The sequence below is a fragment of the Tiliqua scincoides genome, chromosome 4, assembly GCF_035046505.1.
Source record: "Tiliqua scincoides isolate rTilSci1 chromosome 4, rTilSci1.hap2, whole genome shotgun sequence".
NCBI classification, from domain to species: domain Eukaryota; kingdom Metazoa; phylum Chordata; class Lepidosauria; order Squamata; family Scincidae; genus Tiliqua; species Tiliqua scincoides.
In genome coordinates, this window is record NC_089824.1 from 147464866 (window position 1) to 147492454 (window position 27589).

Here is a 27589-nt window from a genome sequence, read left to right on the forward strand (position 1 = left end):
GACCCAAATCAACTCTGTTTTAATTTATGAGAAGTGCAAAATGACAAGTTCAGTCGTTAAAACAGTTTGTTAATATCACATACTGGAACAATCAATTTGGACTTCAAAACTAGAACCACCCTATGTAAAAACAAGTAATTCAACTGACAGATATGACTGGTAATTAAATACAAACACTGGTCATTTCAAAACAGAAACTAAGGCAAACCTAAGGTTTACTTTAAAAAAGCTATTTATATGCCAACATGCAGTGTATTTTGCTTCATTTTTCAGTATTGCAACAGAAGGAAGCTCTCTGAAACTGATTTTTGTAACTGATACAATCTTTTTATGAGTTGACAATGACACAGCCCAATCCTATGTGAGAACTAAGTCCCACTATATTCAGTAGGGGTTACACCCAGGAAAGTGATATAGGATTGCAATCACAATATTTTTTTAATTCAGCAGTACAAACAGTAAAAGGAGGAACAGTATACATTTAAAATGATCAAGTATGATGAACTATTTTAAATACTGGACACAATATTCCTGAGTGTAGTTCATGGTTACTCATGAGTCAGTGACAAAAGAAAGCAGACACTTTTGCTTTTACTCAAAAGAGCAAGATGACAATGCAATCAAGTATCTGAAGGCAACTGATGAACTATGAGAAGAAGTGGCCAAAAGACAGTCACTGAAAGTTGCCCTAGTTTGAAAAATTATATGTATTTTTTCCTTCATTGGTAAGAGAAATCCAAGGAAAATTTGCAAGTAGTTGAGTTTTTCATCTTGTCATCTTTACATTCCAGATGCATAATTTAACTGCTGTTTCAAAGACTAGTTACGGTTCGTATGCTCAGGAACCTGTGATTTAAAAAAAAAGTGTTACTGTATCATTTTTCTTTGTATGTATTTTTCTTTGATGATTGAAATTACATCAGATGAATCATTTGGTACACAAAGAGGCTTGTCTAGGCCTTGAGATTCCTAACTGTCTTCTTCAGCTACATTAGAATACTGAGGCAGTAATCAGGTAGAATGAAGAAGTCAGCAGCCAAATGTATCATAGGCTTTAAAGTTATTTTGGCTGCTTTACCAGAGAAGCATGATTGTCCCTGAAGTTTGATACACTTTTTGTTATAAGAGGCAGTCTAAAACAGTTTTAGTTTCTCACGGATGCGGGGTTATCCTTAAAAATTGGCTGAAAGCAGTATTATTTCGTTTTTACCATTTTAGACTGCCCTTAGTTATGAGTTTATGCCAAGCAAATTCTTAATGACATTATTACCCTTATCATTTCTGAAAACACCATGAAGACTTCCTCCCTTTTCCAGATCTGCGAGCTTTCACATCAATAGAATTGCTCTCTGAAATATGCAGTTGGTAGCAGAAAATGAAACATTTTGGCCCCTATCTGATGCCAAGTTTCTGCATTAAAATCTAAATAAAAGCAAGAAGCACAACACTTGGTTCAAGAGCCACTGCATTTTGTGAAGTTATTTGATGAACTGATTCCTTTGAGGGTTGCAAGGTTTATCAAATTAGTATAAATTTTGGAAGCAATAGGGGAAAATCTACAAGGCCAAAGCATGGTAAGCTTTCATAATGGTGCCCTTAAACTATAGAGTGACTTACTGCTGCCTTCAAAGCTTGGTCCAAATCTTCTAGTAAGTCTTCTGGATCCTCTAAACCAACAGACAAGCGAATTAATGTATCAGAGATTCCAAGAGCTTCTCTTGCTTCCTTTGGGACTGAGGCATGAGTCATGATTGCTCTGAAGAAGAACAGATAGGCCATGATTCCACAAAGACACAGTATAAGGCACCAACAGTGCCACTAATAGAAACATCTTAAAATGAATTACATGCATCAAGGAGCAAAGGCAAGGCCATGCACTGTGTTATCAACTCCATGACCTGTTTTGGCAACATGTCTATAGAGTCTCTAAAAGGGGAGAGAGAGAGAGCTCTGATCCTAGTCAACAGTAGGTCATGCTAGGTCATTCCTTGAAATCTGTATCATATGCTCTGGGCTACTGACAGTAGTCCTTCATAGTAGGCTGTGGAATTGCTATTTCCAGACCAATTCCAAGAGCCTCTGCATGGGCAGAATGCCCACAGTTTCACACACATATCCTCTGTAGGCAAAAAGCCACAGACAGAGGTGAAGACAAGTGTAATTTAGAGTTCACCGATGACCCCAAGTTTACCACTGAATGCTGGACACACACTGGCACAGCAATTAGGGCAGAAACTGTATGATATGCTATGCTGGAGCTTTGTGAGTGGAATACCTTCCTTTCTTTTAATTAATTAAAATAAACAACTCTTCCCCCTGTGTCAATTCCCTTATCCAAGTTGCCATCATGAAGCTGTTATTATCCACAAAGGGGAAAACGTATTACTGTAGCACAAAAATTGGATGTACCACCTGCAGAAAAAAGGATGATTCTTAATGCCTTTCCTGTTTTCCTAGCTATCTTTATCTGAAGCAGACAAATGATGGACACCAACACTGCTAATTCGAGTGAGAGTAATTTTGACCTGACTATTTGCTTGGTGCTTCCAATCAGCACTATGTCTATGTTTAAATATACTCCATCGCATAATTATTTGTTTTAATCCACGGGTAGAACAGAGTTTCCGTAGAGCAAGGATCAAGTAACTCTGGATAGTTCAACAGCAGACTTTTGTTGTAATTGAGAGACTGGAGTGAAGATGTAAAGTGGTGTTTCTGCTGGAGATTGCCAAATGTTAAAAAATGCTAGGGAAAAAGAGAGCCTCAAATATATATCATTAGCATTATGCAGTATGCCAGGGAACAAAGTTCGCACCACTGAACTGTTAGTTTATGTGCATGGACTTAATCCTCATCTGATTCTGAAGTTTTCTTCATATTCATATTGTTTTCTGAGCATGTAGAGTTGCCATTTTTGTTATGAGTGAGTGTGCATGGGTGTGTCATGACTGGCTGGTAGCTATGCAGATATAGGGGGTGGGGGTTTATAAAGGAGGAGCGTCCTGTGAATGACTAGTAGAGACAAGGTGACCTCTCTTAGAGTTTATGAATTCAGCTCATTTATTTAGAAGGAACCTCTAATCACAGTGATTTAGTGATTAAAATAAAAAAGTATAGCAAGTCCTCAATGTTGTTTAATAGGTTCATGGAAACTGCAACTTTAAGCCAAATGACTTATAACAAAGTCAATTTTACCATAGGTGGTGGACTCAATAAAACTCTCAAGTGGCGGGCTTGCTTAGCACTTTCCTATCACACTACAAAGCACTACAAAGTACGACAAAGCCAAGGAAGTGGCACAAGCCTGAAGCCGCTTCCAGCAGCTCTACAATGTGAAGCTGCGGAGGACACGGGTGTCAGAAAATTGAGAACTGGTTACTAACTTTAAAATGAAACAACGCTGAACCAAACAACTTTATGTGAAGATCTGCTGTATTCCCTAGTTGGATCTTCTTTGCATGAAGAAGAAAAATGCATTTTAAACCAGGTTTATCACTACAAAGATTTCAGATATACTTCACTTACGGGTGCTCTGCCAGACTTTCATATCCTCCTAAACTTTCAGCCAGTGTGAAAAGCTAAAGAAAAGAATAGAAAATTTTCCATTTGAACAAACACATGTTTTGCTCTTCACTGGAACACATGAGACTCTTGTAAGATCAGGCTGTAATTCTTTCAGCAGAATATATAGATACCCAAATGCAATGCACTTCTCCATGTTAAAATGAATACAAGCACTTTCTGTTTTCCATTTTGAAGGACCTTCTGGACATCTTGAATAATACAATACCATACCTTTGGGAACAATTCTGAATATAAAACAATATACTAGGTAGTTATAGTGCAATCCTAGGCATGTCTACTCAGAAGTAAGTCTCCTAGAGTTCAATGAGGCTTACTTTCAAGTATGCATGTACCAAACTGCAGCCTTATAAGCAGAAAAAATAACAGTTGAGAACTGACAGAAATAAAACACAGCTTGGAAGATTGACTGAATTCACTTCTTTGTATATAAGAATTCAGTATATAAGTATTAATAATAATTAATGTTTTTCTGGACTTAGTTCAATGTTCCAGATAAACCTTAGGTTCAGTAAGCCACCTTTGTCACTATCTTCCATCATTCTATGTTTACATTCTCTGGGGCTGCTGTCTAATGTGACATTCCTGTGGAGACTTGCCAAAGTCTGAGTTTCTGGAAGTGATGTAAGATTATATTACTCAGTTGGTTTTAAGAGGTCAAAGATAAGAGTTTGAGCAATACACACATATACCCCAACTACAATGTTTGGGACATTGTTATTTGTCCAAGTCCTTGTGATGGAATGGGATTCAAGAAAAATATGTATTTTGCTTTGTCTTTCTTTTTGGGATAGTTGTAGCAGCAAGTTTTATTATAAAAGGAAACAGGGAGTACTTTTTTTTTTGGTTGCTGGATAATTATTTAATAAAACAAGTGCAGGTTGTCTACAGCCAATGAACCCAAACAAAGGCAAACAAAACACTACTGGCATATATTTAAGAAAATTCAATATTAAGGGCTGCACAGCCATATTTAAGATAATAGTTTTCTGGTGATGCATGTGGACAACACAGTGATTTGACAGAGTCTTCAGAAGTCAAAGTAGCTATTTCAGGTATTATAGAAACATTGTGCTGGTGTTACATCAGCAAAAGCTCCTCTGCTTTCTAAACTCCATGAATAATTGTGGAGGAAGATGGGAGAGCAATTGACAGAGTGATGCAACAAATCTGAATCAACTCAGGCATGCACGAGGTGCCTCAAGGAGTAACTCCCATTAATTCTGATCCACCTGTCTTACTTCCCACTCATGAACGTCATTTCCCATACCTATATTATAGTATAGCTTTCGGCACACCCCACCCTGACTAGCTTGCAAGGATTTCCTCTTTTAAATGCAGTATATATTTGGATGATCCCCTGGGGGCTGGGGATAAGAATAGGCCCTCAGTTTGGCTGTACCTGTCGTAAGAGGTGACTAAATAGTCACCGGGTAGATGGGACTCGTCAGCCTGGGAAGGCAGCTCATCTGAGAGAAGGAAAACTCTGACCCCAAACCTCCACTGCCTTGTGGCTACATCCAGTTATGGAAAAGGCTTCAGGAGTCAACCTCGAGGCAAAATCCGGAGCCGGAGTCCCTGAGGCGGTTCACGGCTGAACACAGTCACGTTCTGGCAACTCCTGCGACGCCGCTGGAACCAACCATATTGGCTTCTGCCTTTCCATTACCATTTCAGTGACGTGGAGAGGGGGGATTTGCTGCATGGGTAACAGCCTATTCTCCATACCTACTTTACCCAGGCTTCGCGCACTGGAGAGGACACTCTGTTCCAGAGCCACCATTCAGAGCGCAATAACATAGTCTTCCAAGACTGAAGGATGCCAACATGTTTGGATGCTTTACCTTTAGGCTCTTGAGGAATTTGGAAGCATGTTCAAGGTTGCCTTTGATGTAAAAGGACATCATTCCTGGACAGCCCGTGCACTGACGCTTCATCAGCTCATATTGAGGGTGTGAAGGCAATCCTGAAATGAGTCACACATTATACAGAATGGCCTTATTTATAGTCTTGCTACAACAAAACCCCAAACTTACTTCAATATGAAGTAGCCCTGACAGAAGGTGACAGAGTGACCAGGGTGACAGGCAGGCCACCAAATCAATAGCCTAATAGCCACACTTCTAAAGCATAGCAACACACAATGGTAAAAGCTGCTTGGCTTTAATAAAGAATCATTTTGCAAGTCTGACTGAAACTGGTTGAAGTTGGGCTTGAGGCCTCAGCTTCAGGTTGTTTATGCTTTGGAATCTAGCTCAGAGATAACAGTACCAGGCAACGGCTGGAGACTTGGCAAAAGTTAAAACACACCTGTATCTATTAGGAAAACTCTGTAACTATACTTTTATACTTTTAGAGCAAAAAGTACACATATGGGCAGAAGGTCTGGTCTAGAGAGTAGAGCCCCTGTTAGCCCAAAGATAACATCAGAAGGTCACCAGTTCAAGGACACTGGCAGCTCCCTGAATGGCTGAGAATGGCGAGAACTTGAAGCAGCTGACAAGCCCAGCTGAGTGATTCCACCTGCTCTTGGTGTGAGCAAGAAGTGTCTTGGCTGCCCTCCATGTGAGAGATGGAGCTGCTTGTCAGCCTGTATGGGAGAACTGGAGGCCACAAGTGAGACCAAACCAGGAAGATCCATCTGAAATGTTGTTGGTTCTTGAAAGAGAGAACCTCTATGATTGTAAAAATCCCCTTGAGGGATTTAGAAACGCCTGCCTATGTAAACCACCTTGAATAAAGTCAGAGGAGTAACCCAATGACCAGAAAGGCAGTATATAAATACATAGTTGTTATTTTTATTATATGCAATAGTGAGACAAGGTAGCCTGTAATCCACATATAAGGGGACATAATAATCATACAATAATCATAGAAGCAGGCCATAGGGAACCAAAGCTGCTTGATTTTAGTAAAACTGTTAAAAGAAGTTTAAAAGCCTTTGCTTTGCAGAGGGCCCCACAGTGCTTTGCTAACACATAGGAAAGAAATGCAGAAGAGATAAGATAGGCCGCTCAAGGCCACTCTAATGTGGGATGAGAAAGTGCCTAATATTCATGCCAAGTAATGGTTCAATGCAAAAGATAACAGGAGACCAAGCATCGATATCAGGCTGCACTAATGAGATGGGCCTGAAGTCCTGCCAAGAAATGTCATAAGTCACGTCGGTCTCCACATCCGTCTTTAAATATTTTGTGTTATACTGCTCTCTGCTAATGATGTTATTCTAAACTTGTCAAAACAATCTGCATAATTGGCTTGAATTATGACCGTGTTATTCAGCCCTGGATAAACTATTATTTAATGGGTTTTAACGTGAAACTCCACCTGTAATGCAAATTGTACCTTATCTGTAACCTATTAGGTGTTTGCCCCATCTCTGATGTAAAATTTCAGCCAATGGGATGTCTAGATTTGAGACAAAGAACCAGAAATTGTATAAATTGGTCAGGACACCATTAAGATTCGTGCTCATTTGCTTTGAGACAGGAGTCCATTGCTTGCAATGAAATAAAAGCCTGCAAACTTTCGCTCCTGAGTACTGAATTATTCTTGAGTTGCTTTTTCAACCTTGCAACAGCCCAAGGAAGTAGTAAATGGAACAGGGTGATTGCCTGTGGATGTTTCTATTTGCTATTAATATAGGAAACAGTATTAGTAGAGACAAACTAAAAGTTTTATTTTTTCGTGGATGGCTGTATTATCCTACAAGAAAAAAAGGGCTGAAAGTGGTGTTAAAGCGGTGTTATGTATTTTTATTCCAAATTAATATTGTAATCAATTTTAAAGTATTTTAATCAAGCATAATCACTGTCATATAGGTGGTATATATGTTTTTATGTCAGTGGCTATCAGCAGGCATAAAACAGATCCTACGCACACGCACAACTATATAGTCAACTATTTGAATTAAACTTACAGGGGCCATTTAAGATGTGCATGCTGCTTGTATGAACAACTACAATGAACCCAATGCTGCCAAACACAAACAAAGACACTGCCAAATTAAAACACTGAGAAGATAGCAACTCGAACCAACAGAATTGAACATAGTGTTGAATTGCTATGGTGACAAACTGCTTTTAAAGTGCAGGAAAAAAACACACACCAAGGAACCATTAAACATTTGCTTACTCACAAGTAAACACAAACGCATAGCTCAGTTTTGCTTTCCATAGGGTTCAACACATTTATCGGCTTGGAGGGAGGGACTTCCTTCTCAAGTGTCTTTGGGGTCTGTGTTCATCATATTGGGACAATTCTGGTGGCATTGCATTCCTTTCGGCCTGCCAAAGGACCAAGGCACAGCCGCCTACTCATGCATAAACGTGCACTGTGGGTCTGTTTCACTTTCCCTAGGGCTCCATGCATTTTCCTTGGCAGCTTCTGAGCATGTCCAAAAGACTCCACAGCCTGAGAACTGCATGTGGAATTAGGTGCTTAGAAACAGTCAGGAGCACTCAGGATGATCTACAGATGCTCCACAGCCACTTTAACAGGTACATGGTGGTGTTATTTAGTTAATTGAGCAGGATATAGCATTTTGTCATTTTATAAGCCCAATCTCACATTTTGGTGGTGTTATTTTGCAACTACCATTTTAGATTACCCCCAAGTATTAGTCATTAACATTTTTTTATTGATTGCTAACAACCACTTAAGAGTTCTCCCACCCAAATCAACAAATAGTTTGCAAATTTACTCAAATGATAAATATTTAAATATGAATTGGCTATTAGGAATGTCCTGATCAGTCCTAAGTCAAACTGAACAGGTTCCTGGACAGCATTTAATAGACATAAAAGCAGGTAGAAATCAGACTAACAGTTACACTCTTTTGTTATAAAATGTGGAGTGTTGTGTCTGGAATGGGGGAGGTAATGGTGAAAATTAAATAAAGTCATGAAACTAAGTATGATTTATGATCCAGGCCTGCAAAAACAACTTACCGGGAAAAATGACCCTCTCCACTCTAGGATCTGACTCAAGGTATCGTGCAACAGCCAGAGCATTGTTAAAATGTTGTTTCATGCGGATTGATAGAGTCTTTAAGCCCCTATTGCAAAGGTAGCTGTCAAATGGTGACGGAACTGCTCCAAGGGCTGCAAAACAAAAACCCATAGATAAAACCCTCCAGTGAATTGCACTGAAGTAAAAAGAAAGAAAAAGTTATTACACACACACAAAATCAGGAAATCTGTGATTGGATCTCTTGGGTCACACCTGTTTCAGCCTTGTGGAACCTTTATTGATGACCTTTTAAAAAGATTACTACTTGTTCTTTTTTGACTTTCTGCCTCAGGTGTAGAGCAGCATCAAAACCATTAAAGAACTAAGCAGTTCAAACAGAATTGAGCAATTCAAACTTGCCAAAGGAAGCAAGTGGTTTAAGGGAAAGTACTGACTCGTATACAAGTATCTTAGTAAGAAGATAATTACTGCAAGAAAAGTGGAGTAGGTGGATGGGAGAAGCTGCCTGTATTGGAAATGGAATCTATTTTATTGGAGGTTTTTGATAAGTTAAATAAACTCCACGCACAAACACTTTTCAGAAAATGCAGAAGTATTTCTGAGACTAGGTGGGCAGATTTCAGAAACCTGCCTAAATCACCTGCTGCAAAGTATGCTTCATTAATGAGCTGCTGTATTTGATTTATACTCACAGTTTTGTAAGAATCTGAGTCTCTCATGGAGACCATCATCATTTACTGAAACAAGTCCCATTACAACATCACTGTGACCTGAAAAGAAAAGGAGGTAAATTCAGAAGGTTAATTGTGTTTGTGTAAAGAACACAGGCACTGCTTTCGCAGTTGCTCATTTCCCTACTGCATGGCATTCCTCCACTGTAATTTGAAGATAAGATGCCAGATTTCTCTTGTTGCCCTCTTCCTTGAGCCCTGAAGGCCTCTGTGTCAAATGACAAACTGAAGCATAGATTTTGAAAAATATACTGAAAGTTACACTACTCTGGAACCCTATATTTTCAAGGGGAAGTGCAAATGAAGTTCAATTGCACAATGAGACTTTCCTATCCCACCTCACCCCTGCAAATCTACACTTGAGTGTCATGGATCCAACCCAGAACAGAGTAAGAAGAGATGCTGGAAGCTGCAATAAGAAGAGACACATTTGTGGAAATCATGGGGCTGCTTCTGGTTGCACAAGGCATATTTGGGTGCCCTGCCTGTTCATCTGAATTACAGTAAATACTCTTAAGGGTTCTTATAAGACACAAGACTGGGGTGCCCAAACTACAAGTTGCATCCTGAAGTACAACATGTGAACAAGGCAACAGCAGCCACTACGCCACATGGCACAGCATGCTTGAAACAAGGTTTCAAAAGCATACAACCAGGCAATGTGCAGTTCAAAAGAGAACAGTCCAGATTACCACTAGATGGTGCAAGCAAAATTTGAATGTGCCTGAAAGATATTAATCCTGGTCATTATCATTTTTAATAAATATGCCTCTCAAAGATTTCAGGGAATTTTTTTAAACTCTTGAGACAAGAATGGAAGAGCAGAGGGTCTGCAAATGAAAAGACTCCTCATTCAACAAGTGGATATGCAACTCCCTTGTGGCTTAATTGTTCATTAAAGAAACATCAAAGACAAAACACAGGAGTGAAAACCAGTCTAGGTAATCATCATTGTGTATATATTTTTGGCAGAAGGAACAGGCACATTGTGCACTACAATGCCACTACCAAAAAAGGAATAAGGCAGCCACCCGACATTGGTAGTACATCTTATTGAACTAAGCGGGGCTTACATCTTAGTAGACATCCATAGGATTGTGCTGTATGTACACCAACAGCCCATTCCTTCTGCCCACCACCAGCACCAAAAATGCATGTGCTGCATCCTATGGGGGGGTGATCTGAAGGCAAATGGGTGATAACTAAAAATGTTTTACTTATTGATCTTTTTGGACATATGTCACCTATTTTGAAAAGTTGCAGGGAGATTTCTGAAAGAGGGGATAAGATGCAGTGTGCACCACTGCTGCCGGATCCACCCCCTCCTGTCTCCCCTACCTGGTCTCTCCCTGGAATGTATGGTTCCACTCACTTGCTACCCATGATCCGCTCTCCCATGCTGGCTTACCTGGAGCAGGTCACTAGCAGTGACATACAGCAGCACACTGTGTGTGCTGCCAAATGGCCTCTTGCAACAGCAAACTGCTATAGTTCCACCTGCATAACTGCATTCTCCTGTAAACTCTTAAAGGGCCATCCTTAAAAGGACCCTCCAGCCTCTTAAAAAGGATATCATTGTTTATAACGCTGTTAATTTTGCCATTGCTCCCTCCCAGCCATTGGAGGGAGACGGTGGCAGACATTAAAGAAGATAAGTAAGCCCCCTCAGCATTTAGCGCTGCTGCCTCCTCCTCCTCCTCCTCCGACGACTGGTGGAGGGAATGCTGGGAGTCCAGTATTCCCTATGCAGCCATCAGATTCTCCCTTATAAGTAATTTTGCTAGAAGTTCAAGCTTTCTGGCCCCTAACCCTGACTTATAAAGGGGATTGCCTGTAAAAGATATTAAAGTAATTTTGTGATGCTTTCAAATAAATACGAATACAACATGAACATATACATATCACCCACCCACTTACCATTCATGTATTTAGTTGCCGAGTACATACAAATGTCTGCTCCTAGCGATAAAGGACGCTAAAAGAAAACAGAATAAGCACATGAGGCTTTTCTATCCAATTTCCTTTTTGTGTGTGTGCCGAGATAATCCATAAATTGAATCCTGGAGTATATAGTCAGTTATACTGAGGTATAAGTGTCACTGAGTTTCATGTACAGTCCCCTCTCCCAAATGCAATTCATGGTCTCCAATGTGAAACAGACTGCTTCCAGACTGCTGGAATACTGGCCAGGTGAAAGAACATGTTAAGAGAAAAAGGCAGGATGAAAAATGTGGAAACAGATAGCAAACTCTACATGGGAGGGGAAAACAGAAAGTGGAAAAACCAGCACATGGTGTAGCCCCTGCTAACTAGGCAAAGTGGCACCTTTCATGTGGTATCCTCTCATATTTAGCAAGGGGAGAGCTAAATTATGGCATCTTTTTCCAGTGGCTGTTACTGGTGTCTCTTCCGCATTTTTTTTTAAAGATATTGAACCCTTTGGAGATAAGGAACCACTGATTGATTGATTTTATTATGTAAAGTGCTTTGTGAACTACTCTGGTTGAAAAGCAGTATATAAGTATTAACAATAGCTGGCCTTGCAAAAATACACTGAGCATTCCTACAGTGCTTTCAAGTGTTTGGTGCTTTACATGCATTCTTGCATTCCTTAAAAATCCTCTGTAATGTAAACACATGTGATTACTCTTTTATTGCAGTTGAGGCCAGAAGGGAATGGCTTGCCTAAGGATACGTGATGCATTGAATGGCAGAGGTAACAATCTGAGCTGGAGATGTCCCAACTCTCAGTTCACTTCTTTAGCCATTGCACCACACCAGCTTACACTGTGACATGGCCACACCTGGATAGGTCAGAGGTTGTTGTAACTACATATGACTTGAGGCTGTCATCTTAGTAGGTATTGAAGTATTTGTTTGAGGCACTTGATGAATGTGGATAGGTATACAATGGGAAGAACTAGATGGCTTGAGAAACATGATACAGTATTGCTTATTTGTCTGTATTTCCTTCTGCCTTTTCCCTAAATGTCAATAAGAAGTACACAAACTGTGTGATTCAGTCATGAGGGTTTGTACCATGTTAAATATGTATTCCTTTCTTAGAAATATAGTCACTCTATAATGTTAGTCTTCCTGTTCTGTTCTGTTTGTGGCACACTGCAATTTAGATAAACAGACACTGTTTTCCTCTATTATAGTGGCTAATCTATCAGGAATGTTTGGTCATGAAGGATTAGTGTAGGAGAATGGGCGAGACTATAGACCCACGTCATCTTCAGGCTTCTAATTCCATAAAGTCCTTCCATTTTACAGCCCTACTCTTTTGCGAGCACTGTCTCAGTGCAGTAATACTATTAACTAGGTTAGTTCTTCCTGTTTTCAAAAACATTAGTAAATTACAGGCTGTGAAACATAATGTTTAAACCCTCCATTTTGTTTCCTCACTGTACAAAGAGAGGGGAGAATTTGTGGAATTCTGTATGTCTAAAAAGGAACATTATCTTTTTTCAACTAAGTAGACAAAAGGGTTTGAACACCTTACAGCCCAAGAAGCAAGTCCCATTGAGTCCCAACACACTTAGTAGCAAGTCCCATAGAGGTCGATGGAACTTACTGCCAGATAAGTGTGCACAGGATTTTAGCCTTAGGGTCCAATCCTATCTGACTTTCTAATGCTGCTGTAGCTGTGCCAATAGGATGCACACACTATCCTGTGAAGAGGGGCAGCCACAGAGGCCTCCTTAAGGTAAGGAAATGCTTGTTCACCTCAGGGCTGCATCAGTACCCTCAGGCCCAAATCCAAACCAACTTTCCTGCACTGACACAGCTCTGACAATGGGCATGCGCTGCACCTTGCAATTAGGTGGCAGACACAGAGGCCTCCTCAAGTCAAAGTTTAACCAGTTTGTTAAAACTGGTATTAAACAAATACCAGTGTCTGTTAAAAAAAAAACAAAACCAGATCTGGGGCCTTACTGCCCAGTGCAATTGCCACCCCTGCACACCCCCTCAGCTACGCCACTAGGACCAGCCTCTGATGTTAAGAGAACTCTGTAAAAGCAACCATGCCAAGCAATGATACAATAATGTCCAGGAAGGGGGAGCACCTCAGCAGGCTTCTTGCAGCACCAACATGAATAGTAAAAATTGAGATACTACAGCTTCAATCCTAGACACTTACCAGGAAATCAGTGCTCAATAGCACTGTGAGGGGAAACATGCATAAGACTGTGCTGTAGTTGGCTCCAGACAAGAAGAAACAGGATATCCACCTAACCGCTGGATTGACTTCTTGTTCCCTGTTTCCCTTTTTACATGCCAGAAAAATCAGTCCTTAAGTGCCTGATGGTAGCTGACAGTAGCTCAATTTCATGACCTCTGAAAGTTCAGTTACATCACTGCTGTTGATGTGCTACTCACATATCCAAAATACAGCAACTGAATTAGTCACTCAAAACAGGATCAGCTTACCTGGAAATAGGCAGACATAAATGTATTGTCCACTGCTAAAAGAACGTCTTTATGCTTGTGGACCACATCAGCACATCCTTTAATATCAATAATTTTCAGCATTGGATTTGTGGGGGTTTCAATCCAGACAAGCTGTTAGATGGAGAAGACAAATTGTTAGTAAAAGTTTTTATACTAGTGTTGGAGATTGCCAATGTCAGAGCACTTCTACAAATATGGGAAAGGAAGACAGGAAACACCAGAAAGTTATAGTGTTTGCATATTGTAGAATTTTCATTTGGACTTTTGCATTCCTCATTATTTTCATCAATATACATTTTAATTACTGCAGCAAATTGACTGGTCCATATACACTATCACAAGGTTTCCAATGAAACCAGCTTTCTAGACTTTGAGGGCACAATCCTAACCAGGTCTACTCAGAAGTAAGTTCTATTTTGTTCAATAGGGCTTACTCCCAGGAAAGTGTGGTCAGTATTGCAGCCTGGATCTCTTTAATCATGCCAAAATATTTCAGCATTCCCTGTAACTACCCACCCACACATTTTATCTCATCTTTCCCCTCACGACAGGTGTCTATCACAAACATTCTATTCAAATATAGGCCTATAGATTAAATTTTTGGGAAAATGAAGGATGGATTATCCTGCTATTTTAGCAGGTTACAGGGGACAGGAACACATGGCACTTTCTGTCCTATGAATGGCATCGAAAGTCTTCTTAAGAGCAGAGATCAACACAGTTCTAGCCAAACTGTTACACTCCTTCACATATGCCCCCCCTATGATGCATTACCTGTCAACATAGCATAGCCCTCTGTATTGTGGTACAGAGGGTGTCACTCCAGCAAAGTTACACCTTCTGCTAATGAGAGAGTTCCCTGCCATCAACTCCCCTAGGCTCTGCTGAATGCTAGATGGGGAGAAGAGAATGTACCACTATTCAGTGTATTAGAACAGTCCTACAGCACTCATTACAAGTTGCTGTGACTGTCCCAGGGCACATTTTGCCCAACCAAGCTGCCAACCAACTCAAAAAGAGTTGCCCCAGCACTGCAGAGTCTCCAGAAGGCCAGAAGTCACCCCACTGTGTTAAAGAACTGACAGTTCTGAGTTCATTTTGATAGGAAGCTTGCAGCTGGCACTTACACAGGGCCAAGAAAACCCCAAGGAAAGAATGACTGTCAAAGCACTCTCAGCAAAAACAAAGCACTGTGCATAGTCTCTTATTAGACATGCAACCCCACAGCACAGCTGATCAGAAGCTGAAACGGGGGATGCCAGCAAGATATAGTCCACATGGTGAGTGAAAGTTGGCCTAGTTGATGTTGAAGAAAAGGGAGACCAAGATCAGAAGAGAATATTGTATGTCCCAATATATTCACATAGTGAAAAGCCTACCCATCAGCTCTGTACCAGAACTGTTAAATTCTTTATTACATTTATTTCCTGCCCCTTCTTTAAGGTGCTTAAGGGCTTTCTAGCTCCCTTATAGAGTTCTGACTGTACATTAGGCGAAGACTCTCTCTGGAACCCAGGAAGGGATTCAACATGATTTATCAACTAGTATTGACGATTCCTATGAGAATCCCGTTCTCTCCCTCAAACTATCATAAGGGGTTAGGCAAGTACTACAACGTGAATCATTACCAAAGATATAGATCCAATTCCTCCCTATATCTACCTTTATAAAAATATGCAGGTTTTCCACAGTCGCACACTTACAGCATACAAGCTGATGTTGACAAAGATTGAGGGCAATTTGCAAAGAGGGCACCAGTTACAGCTACATCATCGAATCTTGTTGATCTTTCACCAGATAAGAAGAATTTGCTCCACCACAGCCAGTGCTGGACAGATGTACCAAAATAATTTAAATTTCACTCTACTCTTTTGCCTTGAGCAGCTATGGCCAAATTCATGGGCTCTTGCAGAACACATTGGGGTTATAAAAGAAATCAAGGAGCACAATAAAGTAATTTCAGGCAAGTTGTAGACACTGTTGTATGAGCATTCCTTGGTTACCTTGGTCTCTGGTGTGATGGCAGCCTCGAGGTTTTCCAATTTGGTACAGTCAACAAAAACAGGTTTCACGCCCATCTCTGATGCTATCCTCTGGAAATATCTATTTGTTCCTAGGATTGGAAAAGTTTAATTTTATATAATCTGCACCTTCCTCCTTTTCATCTGCCTATTCATCTGCCCTTTCTGAGAAAATGATTAGCAACAGAAACAAGGATTCTGCTGTGTCTGCCAGACCAGGTATAGCAGTAGTGGGGGCAGGGGGTTGGGTGTGGGGGGGGGGAGGATTGGGGGTGTAACTGCACGGAAGGGGAGAAACAGGGGCAGGGAGGCAGTAGGAGGAGGTGGATCTGGCAGTGATAGTGTGCACCAGATCTTATCCCCTCCACTATGAAGCTCCCCTCCTCTTTTCTCTCCATGGAGACCTAAACGTGGCCCCAGGGCTTACCAGGAGGCAAGTATAAATATTTATACTTACCTCCCATTTGCCCTTGGGTCACCATCCTGCACCTTTTTGGTATGGCTACATCGGTGGTGGTGGTGGGGGAATTGAACCCTAAAAAATTATGTGCCATCTTTGATACAGATGGTATGGAATACATGGTATAAACCCAAAACTCAAGAATTACAGAAGGAATGTTTTAAAAAGCACTTGGGTATAAATATTGCCTCATTTTACATGACTTATCAAGGCTCCTAGCAAAGCAGAAGTAACACCATCAGTATCAGTTTGCATTCAAATAAAGACTGAGCCAAAGTGTCCTCCTAGCCTTCGTGGAAAACATGTTTCCCTTCTCCTGTTGCTGTGTGATAAGGAACAGTAAAAGAGGACATATGACTAGACCAACTCTGCTTTTAGCTAGGGTAAATTGAGACCTATTTTGCTTGCACCTAAGTCACCTTTGGCCACTGTCCAAAAAGTCTAGGCATTCGTACCAGACAAGTTGGCAGCACAGAGATCCCTAATAAGAAAGTCCCACCTTTCACCCAGTGAAATTTTGCACCACCCCAGTTATTACATGTAACTTATTTATTCTAGATAGCAAGTGAAGTGGAAAATAAAACAAAAACCTTATAACTTTGCAGCACTGTGCAAACTGTTTTAAAGGAAACACACACCCATTTCGTTCAGTGGGACAAAGTGATCTAAGTGCAAATAAGCTTTGTCAGGGGTAAATAACCTTTAGAAAGCTAAATAGCGAGCTCAATAATCCACCCATTTCCAAGATGCACGTGCGCACATGCGCAAAGTCAATTGTAAAGGAGGGCCCGTTAGTTCCTCTATTATGCTATTACTGTATTGCAGTATTGGATCATGCTGCTGAAGGGGCCTTAACTGTAGCTTGATGAGGTATACATGCAGTAGAAGAGAGACCAAACCACATTTAGTGTGACTAGAAGCTCAGTCGCTTATACAAGTACACTACAAAGCTGCTATCCTATACACACTTACCTGGGAGAAAGCCCCATTAATACAATGAAGCTCACCACTGAGTAAACATGCATAGGATTGGGCAGCATGACACTTGCACCTGAGAGCAGGTAAACTGTCTCAGGGTTCAATCCAAACTATGCCCTAAGCCAGTGCAAGTCCCTTGTGCCGGTCTCCAAATGTCGTAAAAGTAAGGCATTTCTATGATAACTTGGAAGCAGGTTGCACTGGTTGCAGGACGCACACAGGCTTGCTACTACTGGATTCAGTCCTGGACTTAGTAAGATAGCACAGACCTAAGAAGGCAAGAGCGGGACTTGGGAAGGGTGGGAGGAAGGCATTTAGGGGGGCATTCCAGAGTGGGGGAGGGTGATCAGTGGGTGAGTTGGTGGGAGGACTAAGCCTGGGAGGGGGGTAGTGCCAGAATCTGGCACTTATGCGGGATGCCCACCCCCCTCCTGAGCAGCCCAGCATTACAGCAGGCTGGTTGGATCAGTGCCACCTCTTTACAGATCCAAGTAGCCCCATAGGGGCAGCTGTCGCATGACACGGGGTAAGAGGAAAGAATTCCCCTTACTTCAAGTTGCGCAGCAACCAAGCACAGCTCTGGATGCAGCATAGGCCAGTTGGCCTGCCTGCTCCAGGGCACGTTATGATTGGGCTGCCTGCCTACGAATGTTCTGTCTGACACAACATTATAGCTCTGTATGTATGGTCTGACCTCTTAACACAGAAGTCGTCCTCCAGGATGAAATTATTAAGTGATGGACAGAAATGTGCAAACTCAAGAAGAAATGTACTGCAAACTCAGACTAAACTCAGGTTAAATTACTTCTGGGTTACAACCCAGAAGATATACATCTAGACCTACCATATACAGATACAATGCTCACCTCCATAGACATCATCTGTACAAATTAGAGTATCTCCTGCCTTTAGTAGATGTGCAATATTCAAAGTAGCTGCTAATCCAGAAGCATAAGCTAAACCTAAAATTAAGAAAATAAATACAAAGAAAAGTTAATTAAAAGGTGCCCTTGCATTAACAAATATTCTCCAAAATACTTGCAAAAATTAGCCTTCGCAAACTGTTAAGATTTGAAAACATTTGTGTGTTTTCAAGGGGCAATTTACTGTGAATACGTTCAGAGAATTTCACATAAACTTTGGGTCTTTGACCCAAATGTTGACACAGTGGCTTTATCTTGAAACAAAAATATGTGCTCACCATTTTCAGATTATGGAACACCACTTTTTTTTATAGAGACTGAAGATATGTACATTCCATGCATAACTTCAGTATTCGCTACTCCATACTTGATGATTTCATAATGGAAAGTGCATACTACCAAAATGGATAGTTTAACTCCACCCCCGGTATGCCTTTGTTGTAGGGAAACTTCAGTCCAAACTGCACAGAAACATTTTTCATAATGGTTTTTGTCACAGATAGGTAGTGAAGATGTTGACAGCTTACAGTATTTGGCACCGTCCAATGCTGCTACAGCCTTTTCTAAGCAATCTCGAGTAGGATTTCCACTACGGCTGTATTCAAAACCCTAAAAGAGAGAGGAAAAAATGTAAATATAGCATTCATCATAAAGGTAAACTGAATATCTTTAAGGAAGGTTGTGAAGAAAAGTTGTGGTTATTGAGGAGGATTTTTCCTCCAATTCTGTGGTGCTTCAGGTTCCATGGAGAGTTAGCCAATTAGAAAGTTTGGGAGGGGGGCCAGAGAAAAGACCATCAGACCTGAGGAAGATTTCGCTCTCTCTTCTGTGTGCTTCTGACTGAGCAAGCCATACAGAGCCCCCCATCAGAGTGGAAGAGCTGCTGGGGAGAGTCCCAGGTACATAGAAAGGGACCAGATATCAGCCAGGAGTATTAAGTTCTATTTATGTTGGTCTGTCCTCCTCCTATAGACATCAGGAGCTCTTGGCCCCCTCAGCTCAGGCTAGGCCTAATGGGGCTCCAGGCACTCAGCCTAGTCCAGCACGGCCTGCACATGTGACACTTCCCTGCAGAGCCAGCACCATACAGGGAACGTTTAAGAGAAACTAAGCCCATTTACATTTTTTTCTCACCAGGTAATAAAACCTTTTTGCTTAAAACCTCTACCGTGTTCTGGGATCAGTGGATTTGTCAGCCTCCCCGCTCTGCACACACTACTGTCAGAGTAAGGGCATTTTAACAACCCTAAATAGTATTTGTGGGGAGGTGTTTTGCCCAAGGAACCCATCTGGGAACTGGATCTCTTAGGCTGGTGGCAGCAAACTAGATCTGCCAAGTCTTGTCCCATCAAGCTGCATGTTCAAACAAATTGGAAGAGTGGGGGTGGGAAGGGAGCGAGTGCTTGGCACTAGGTGGTTGGTTGTTAGAAGTCTCCCCCCCCCTTTCATGACAAAAGTACAAAACATTAACTGCATGAGATTATTCCCTGACTCCATGGATTCCCCCCAATACACAAAACCAAAATCTGCTATTGAGCACGGAATTAGGAATCCTGACAATCTGTTTTCACATAAAGGGTCAAGCTCTAGACCACATGGAAAAGCCTGAAAAATACTTCCATACAATCCCTTGACCTCTGTTTATTTTTTTCACCACACAAAAATATTCAGTTATATAAAAAATCTGAACGACGGAAGCATACTAAGGCATGTGGCCAAGTGGAAATGCTGAAAACCAATGAACTCATTGCTCCTTTGGGGTCATCGTGGGGTTGCCAAGCAAGCTTTCCGAAGCACTGGCCAATACAGACAAGTCAACACTGAGCAAAGGCCAAGATATATGATATACATGCAGAGAGAAAACACGCATAGCTGATAGCCACATGAGTTTTCTCATGACAGGTATTTGCACGCCAGCCCAAAACAATCCTATATCTCCCCCCCCCCCCCGCTAGTGCAGCTTTGCCAAAAAAAGGTGCTCTGTATCCAGCAAGGGGGGGATTGGGAGACTTTGGAGGGGAAAGTGGATTTAAATGCTCTTTCCCCTCCGTAAGTCTCCTGCCCCACAATGGGTCTCTTCGTTCCCCCCCTTCATCTCTCTCAGTGGGTGTTCCTGGTATCCCCTTCTATTTCTTACTAGATTGCCAGCCCAATCCTTTGCATATCTACTCAGCAGTAAGTCCCCATGTGTTCAATTGGGCTTACTCCCAAGCAAGTGTGCATAGGATTGCAACCTCTCAGTATCTTAGTGACAGCAAATCCATCTGCTTATTCCTTTGCTATGTAAAAAATTGGTATGTAAATATCCTAAATAAAAGAATAAAACACAGTATTTGTCCACCCAGGAAGTAAAATATGCTGGTTACAGTTCTAAAAGCTAACACAAATGGACTACCCCCATTACTTTAAAATGAGAGAAGATGACAAGCCTGCTGCTAGGGGAATGGCATCCTATCAGCTTGCAGAATGATGACTCAGTTTATCTTCCAGGTTATCACACAAGCTATGTAGGGATCATAACAGGAATGCAACCCATACAGTTGGCTGAACAGTGTGTGAAATTCATTTCTTCCTCCTCCCTAACTGAACGTACAAATAATGTTTTACATTTCACAAGCAATGTTTTTGCTAGGCAATGTAGCTAATGCAGGTGGGTGAGAGCCACAAGGGCAGCTAAGAACCAGATGTGAAAGTAATTTGACATTGTTTACTCCAGCCAAATCGACAAGCCACTGCAGCTTGCCTTCTGGGCAGCATGAACCAGTGCAGCAGAAAATGTCAGTGAAACCTCCAGAGCAGCATTTCTCAATGTTTGTGCTCCCCCCCCCCCCCCGGTTCTATTCCACATGGTCCACCTACTGGAGGTACCACTGAAAGTCACATCAACACATTTTACTTCCAGATTGGGAGGTAAGTTGTGACACTACAAACACCAGTAAGAGGCTCAGAGGGCTTTTTCAAACATGCAGAAAGTGCATACTGAAGCTCTGCCCTTGGAGCTTAGTCCATGGAGCTACCGCTGTTTCTTGGGTTGTGTTGGTGGTTTCACTTCTGGGCGGCAGATGTCCAGGGTCCTGTGAGTACCAGGACCAGAACCAGTACCAGAAACTACATCAAGTACCACCAGTGGTACCCGTACCACTGGTTGATAAACATTTTCTAGAGACAATGGTCTTTACTTATACATGCTTGTGGTTTTCTTGCATTACAGCCATATCAATTACATACCTATAATTCCTTCTTGTTCAGACAGTCTGATTAATCTGCTCAAAAAATGAAAGTTGATGGGAAAAACCAAGGTTTCAAGCAAAAGATAAGCAGGATGGGCCCATCCATGAGGAAAACTGAAGTGGTTGCCTCTGGGTGCAGATTGTTAGGGAGTACCCATCTCTGCCCACCGACTTGCCTCCACTGATTGGAAAAGAGGGAGGTAGTGGGACAGAAAATGCGGAGGGGAGGAACATGCTCAGCTAGAACATTGGAGAGTGGCAGACTGGATGGATGGAGACTGACACATCATAGGGTAAGGGACAGTACTTAGCATGCTGCCTCAGGAGGGCCAACCCTGACAGAAGGGTCTTGGCAAGATGATTTTGGTTTCCTATTGTAATGGAAGATCAGAAGATCATCAGGTGGATGATGTGGAGTTGACAGCGATTCCCTGTTTTGACAGCTGTTTGACAGCTCTGGGAAGGGCAGGGCTGGCTCCACAGCTGTAATCAATCAAGGCCAATGGAGACCTGGATGGACACCTGAGCTTCATTGGACCTTGATGGGACTTTCCATGGACTCATGGACTGAAGAGATAGCTCAGCTGAGCCTAACTTGGACTTAACAAGGTAGCTCACAGCTGAGCTGAATTTGGACTTAACAAGGGGCTGCAGGATAAAAGGCAGCTTCAGAAGGAGCCAAGGGCTGGTCAAGCAGGACGCTGACCCAGCCGGAAGCCGGACGCTGACCAAGAGGGCTACCTGACCCAGACCTACAGGAAGAGAGGACTGCCAGGACCCTGCTGGAGGAGACACACTGCTGGAGAGGAGGAACTCTACTGCAGAAGACTGGACTGTGTTTTGGAGACGGATTGGACTTGGAGGCTTCAGACGTTACCCCCGGAGTTAAGTGGAGTTTTGGGGAGGGAAAGCCTCTGGACAAGGGGACTTGCAGGGAGTGGCTGTATTTGTAGCAATAAATTCTTGTTATTTGCTATAGATAAGGAGTTCTGTGTTCATTCCATTGCACACTGCAGCTGTGCTTCTTGGAAAAGGAGGGTGTTAATTAGCCAAAAAGCGGGCATTAAAAGGGAGTTGGGATATTTGGACGGGACAAATTGCCGTGGTCGGCAGGAGTCGAGAATTTGGCAGAACACCTTGTTGTGTACTTTAATTGAGCTAAGCTCATATATATTGGCTAGTGCAGTTTTTTTGTTCTTTTTTTACTGAACATTATATTTCACAACTCATAAAATGCAGGTGCTCTTTCAACTCAGAATATGAGTAATACAACTCTTTGGAATGCTGCCAACTTGCTTATGCAATTTCCATACAATGTTGTATCATTCAGAGGTCTGAATGGTAAGACAGGTTTGTTTTCTCCTGCCCATTAGAATCTTCGGACTTAAACATGATTCAGCTTTTCTTTGAACCATCTTGCCTTAGAACTATAATGTTTAATCCAGACTTCAAAGTGGGCTGAAATGTGTTGGCAATATACATACACTTTAAGAAAAGATTAACTGCTCAATCCTATTCCCCATCTGCAATACCAGAACTTGCATTTCAGCAGCACAATGTGGATGTGGCATCTCAAAACACAATATGCTGTTGCATGCTACTGAACCACTGCCGCAGTGAGTGAGTTGCTGTGAGACAGTAGCTCATCTCCCTCTTTGGGCCCCAATAAACTGGCAGAGGGGGCGGGTGCTGGGCAGGGAGGAGGAGGATTGCGACAGGGATCAGGGCTGCCAGGTGTACTGGGGTAGGTAGGGTGTTGTAATCAGCCACTAACATCCTGTGCCTGGCTGGTGCACATCCAAGTAGACCCATAAGGCGACAGGGTAAGCAAACAAAAGTTCTTACACTTCAATGAGGGATCCCGATTCCTCCCCCTCCCCCACATACACCATAAGATGCAGTGTGTACCATAAGATGCACCATAAGATGCAGTCCTCTAAGGCTCAGCTGCACTGGTGTAAGAAGCAGGGCACAGCATTTCATTTGGCCTCCTTTCATTTGGCTTTCTGCTGGACATACTAATACAGTGTCATGGTTGCCAAACCTCCAAGAAGAGCCAGGAACCTCTGGGAATCATGATCAATGTGCAGGTGACTCGTGAAAGCAATCCTGGAGATTTTAACAAGCCCTCTAGGAATCTGACATTACATCACATTGGGCAGAAAAATCTCCAGGAACAGCATCAGTCAGGAACAGCATCAGTCAGAGCTGGCAACTCTGATACCAACTATGATGTACTAAACCAGAACAACTAACTGTAAAAATATAAACTGGAATGACATTTACCCCAGTGAGGAATTCACAAACTACTGCAGTCTAAAGTCAAATGATTTACTAACTCTCATGAACTTCATAATCCTGTTTTTGAGAAACCTGCTATACAGTGGAAAATGCTTCTTCCTTGGCAAGGTTTCCAAAGTGTAATACATTCACAGGCATTCAAGGAGAAAAGTTTCAAATCACATTAAGTTTTTAAAAACAAGCTTTCAAGAAAAAGATAATAAAAGGAATTTTAGGCTTTTACAGCTTGACAAATATATTTGTCAAGCTGTAAAAGCCTAAAATTCTGTTTATTCAAATTTTTTCAATTATTTTTTTCATTTTATGGACAAGTATTAAAAAGAACTGTTCATTCCATGAAAAGATACAGAAATACTTTGACTATTCGGAGCTAGAGGGTAGAGCCTCCATTTGCCTGAAGATTAACATCCACAAGATCGCCAGTTCGAGGCCACCGGCACCGTGCGACCTTGAAGCAGCTGGCAAGCTGCAGCTGAGCTGTTCCATCTGCTCGGAGCGTGGGAGGATGGAGGCCAGAATGTTAAACCAGATCGGATTGAAACACCTGAATGTACTGGTTCTTGAAAGAAAGAACCTTCTTTCAATTTGTAAAAATCCCTACGTGGATTTAATAAGCCTGCCTATGTAAACCGCCTTGAATAAAGTCTTGAATAAAGACCAAGAAAGGCGGTATATAAATACTGTATATTATTATTATTATTATTATTATTAGATGGCCTCCACATGTACCTACCCCCTTCTCAGCACACTTCACACAAGCATCTTGTAGCAGTGCTTAGTCTTTGTGCTTCCATAAACAGCTGGAAGTGGGTTGATCACTGTGGTTTCACACAACACTTAAGAGCAATATTCCCTATTACAATCTTCATGCTTAACTGTACAGAATAACTGTACAGTTCCAGCAATGCAAAGCACACCTGGGTGAACATTTGGTCAGTGAAGTGTTTATTGCTACACCTGGACTTCATCACAAAAATGAAAATTGAAAGAAGAAAACACATCACTAAGTGACTCACAGACCACTCCTCTTACCAGGAAGATCAGCAGAGCTTTTCCAGCCCACATGGCAATGCTGGCACTGCAATTTTCTTGAGAGCCAGGCCAATTTGGTACAATGGTTTGTGTGTAAACATCTCTAGGTAGGCTTTCTTGTAAAGCAAAACAGCCCTATAGCCAATTATATTATTTATTTCAAGTATACTCCCCCCTCTGACTCTGACTGTTCTTACTCAGCAACAATTTTCTGACCTCAAACATCTTTCCACATTTCACAGCTGACTCCTCCCATTTTATAATGCAATGTGACAAAACTTCTTAAAACAGGTGATAACAGTATCATATCATTTGATTTCCTCTCAAATGAACAACAATCTCTTGCTGGATTTTCATATTTCAGAATATCTCAATGAAATGTACACTAGATGCAGTAGAGGTTAGCATACTGGACCCACAGCCCAATCCTGTCCACACTTTCCTGGGAGTAAGCCCCATTGCCTCTAATGGGACTTACTTCTGAGTAGACATGCATAGAATTGGGCTGCTAGTCCTCAATAACAATGTATGTCTCAATGGCCAGGTGTATATACACTCATAATCATTTATATTATTAATCCAAGTTCCAGGATTATTATTATTTGTTTGCAGTGCAGCTTTTGAAGTCTAACTAGGTGCTTTAAGGGCTGAATCCTATCCACACTTACCAAGGAGTAAGCCCTATTGACTATAATGGAACTTACTTCTGAGTAAACATGCATGGGCTTGGACTCTCAGTCATGTGGTCAAAATAACCACAACTTTCTACTTCTTCTCTCATTTAGGACAATATTGGGATTCCAGAGTTGCAATTTCAGAACAGCCCAGCACTTTCCTTCGAGGAGACCCAGACTGAGAGAAGAGGGAGGTGGGCACAGGCGGAAGCCAGCCAGACTCTGGAGAGTCGTGGTCCCCCCGCCGCACGACTGCTCTTGAGCAGCATTCAGAAGGATGCTCAGGTCCAGCCCCGACGGGAAACCCGCTCAGAGGAGATTGGGGGGGGGGGATGTCCAGGCACTCCCACTGCCCCCCGGCCCAATCCTGTGCCTGTCTGCTCAGGAGCAAGTCCCACTGCGGCCCACGGAGCTCCCCCCGGAGAGTGCGGCAGGAGTGCAGCCCCGCCCCGCCCAGCCCCACTCACGGCGTGCTTGCCCGGCGCGCGTTGCTTGAAGGTGGTGGAGAGAGAGATCGGGGGCACCACGGCCAGGGAGCTCCACTGCTCCGGCTCCTGCCCCACGTGGATGGCCTGCGTGGCGAAGTGCCTGAAGGGCGGCAGGAAGCTCTTCCCCGGCGCAGTCTCCATTGCAGGCTGCTGCGAGAGGCAGGTGGCTTGGGAGTGGAGCGAGAGGCGGCAGCGTGGCTGGCTGGTGCAATCCCTGGGACGCGTCGCTTCCGCGCAGAGGCTTTACAGGGGCCGGCGGGGCAGCGGCTTTAAAGCGGCGCGAACTCCGCCCAGGCGGGCTGGTGAGCGCAGCACCCACTCGGCCCGCGGCGCTGGGTGGAAATGCGGCCGCCCTATGGCGCCGTAGGCAGGAGCAGCGGAGGCTTCCCATTGGCGCCTCGCCCTCCGCCCTCTCCGGGCGCAGGGTCGGTCGGTCGGTGACGCCGGGAGCAACGAAGCTGGCTGTGCCTGCCCGCCCTGCATTCGCCACTCGCATCCTGTGAAGCATGCAGATCGTCATCCAAGTCCCGGCCACAAACTGTTCAGGCTGCAGTCCTATCCTTGCTTACCTGGGAGTAAGCCCCACTGACTATAAGTGGCCTTACTTCTGAGTAGACATGCATAAGATTGGGCTCTCAGTGGCCTGGATTAATGATTGCACAGGAACCTCCGGGGCCCAGGCGACTGCTTGGAATCCCTGGTGCTGAGGAGCTGCTTCCTTCGCTTGCCTTGGCATTCACACGACTTTAAAATCAGGTTGCTTAGATGCAAGATGCTGGCCCTCCTGTTGTTCCTTTTAAAAGTGCTCAGCCTCATCCTATCAAGCCCCCACTGATATGGGTGGAACTTCCTCCCAGGTGGCATATTGGGGAGATGGATGCGATGGGAGGGATGGGGCTTTGTCCACTAGGGCAGAGAGGAGGGTTGTGTCTTGTGATAATCTTCCCCTTCCCAGGAGCCCTTGTCCAGTGGTCCACTCGGTTTGAGTGTGTCCATGGCCAAGGTGATCTCTTTCATTGCTGCCAGGGGCCTTTCTCAGGTTATTTCTGCCCTGACACATGCAACAGGACAAACACTGGACCGCGTGTTTACTGCTGGGCAGTTGGATGGTGATCTGGATGTGGCAGACATTAAGATCATGCCTTCCTTGTGAACAGACAACTTCCAATTAGGCCAGTTGTGGCCCCTGACCTACGCACCCATGGGGGACCAAATTGTATGGCCTCCCACAGGGGCTGATGGATCCAGAAGGTTTTCCGAGACCTTTGGGGAATTTTCTTTCTGCCAGGGGATGGTGACTCACCTGAAGCCCAGGATGCCCTCTGGGATGAAGAAATGGCCAGGTCTGTAGATCAGATTGCTGTTCAGCAGTCTCTGGTGTGTCATAGAGCTAATGCAGCTCCCTGGTTCTCCAAGGTGGTGCAGGCAAATACAAAGGTTGTATTGAGTGACAGTGGTGGAAAACAAGCAATGAATCCAACATAACACAGATTAGAGCTCACATTAGAGCCTACTCTGTGGTGATGATGGCAGCAAAGACATTTTGCTCTGTCACCACAGTGCCACCCAGCTGAGCTCTTCCAGGTTGTCCAGGTCTTGCACCATCTGGCTCCCAGGAGAGCCAGGAGGACAGCTCAGAGCCCAATCCTGAGCTCCACACCCAGGCTCACCAACAGTACACACTGTCACAAACGTGCTGTAAGACACGTTTGCGGGCCCTAGCACCGGTGTTCCACTGGTGCA

General features: G+C 43.0%; 1 protein-coding gene across 1 annotated transcript; it reads right to left on the reverse strand.

The window, feature by feature from the left end:
• On the reverse strand, window positions 1–26243 carry LOC136647713 (cystathionine gamma-lyase-like). The gene is made up of 12 exons (XM_066623428.1): window positions 25826–26243; window positions 18649–18730; window positions 18065–18160; window positions 15743–15852; window positions 13719–13850; window positions 11202–11259; window positions 9246–9323; window positions 8532–8684; window positions 5427–5548; window positions 3526–3578; window positions 1618–1756; window positions 1–846 (listed from the first exon to the last, which is right to left on the reverse strand). Exons 1-12 carry the CDS (start codon window positions 25985–25987, stop codon window positions 820–822), a joined length of 1212 nt encoding a protein of 403 aa, XP_066479525.1. The 5' UTR covers window positions 25988–26243; the 3' UTR covers window positions 1–819.
• Between the last annotated feature and the right edge of the window lie 1346 nt (window positions 26244–27589).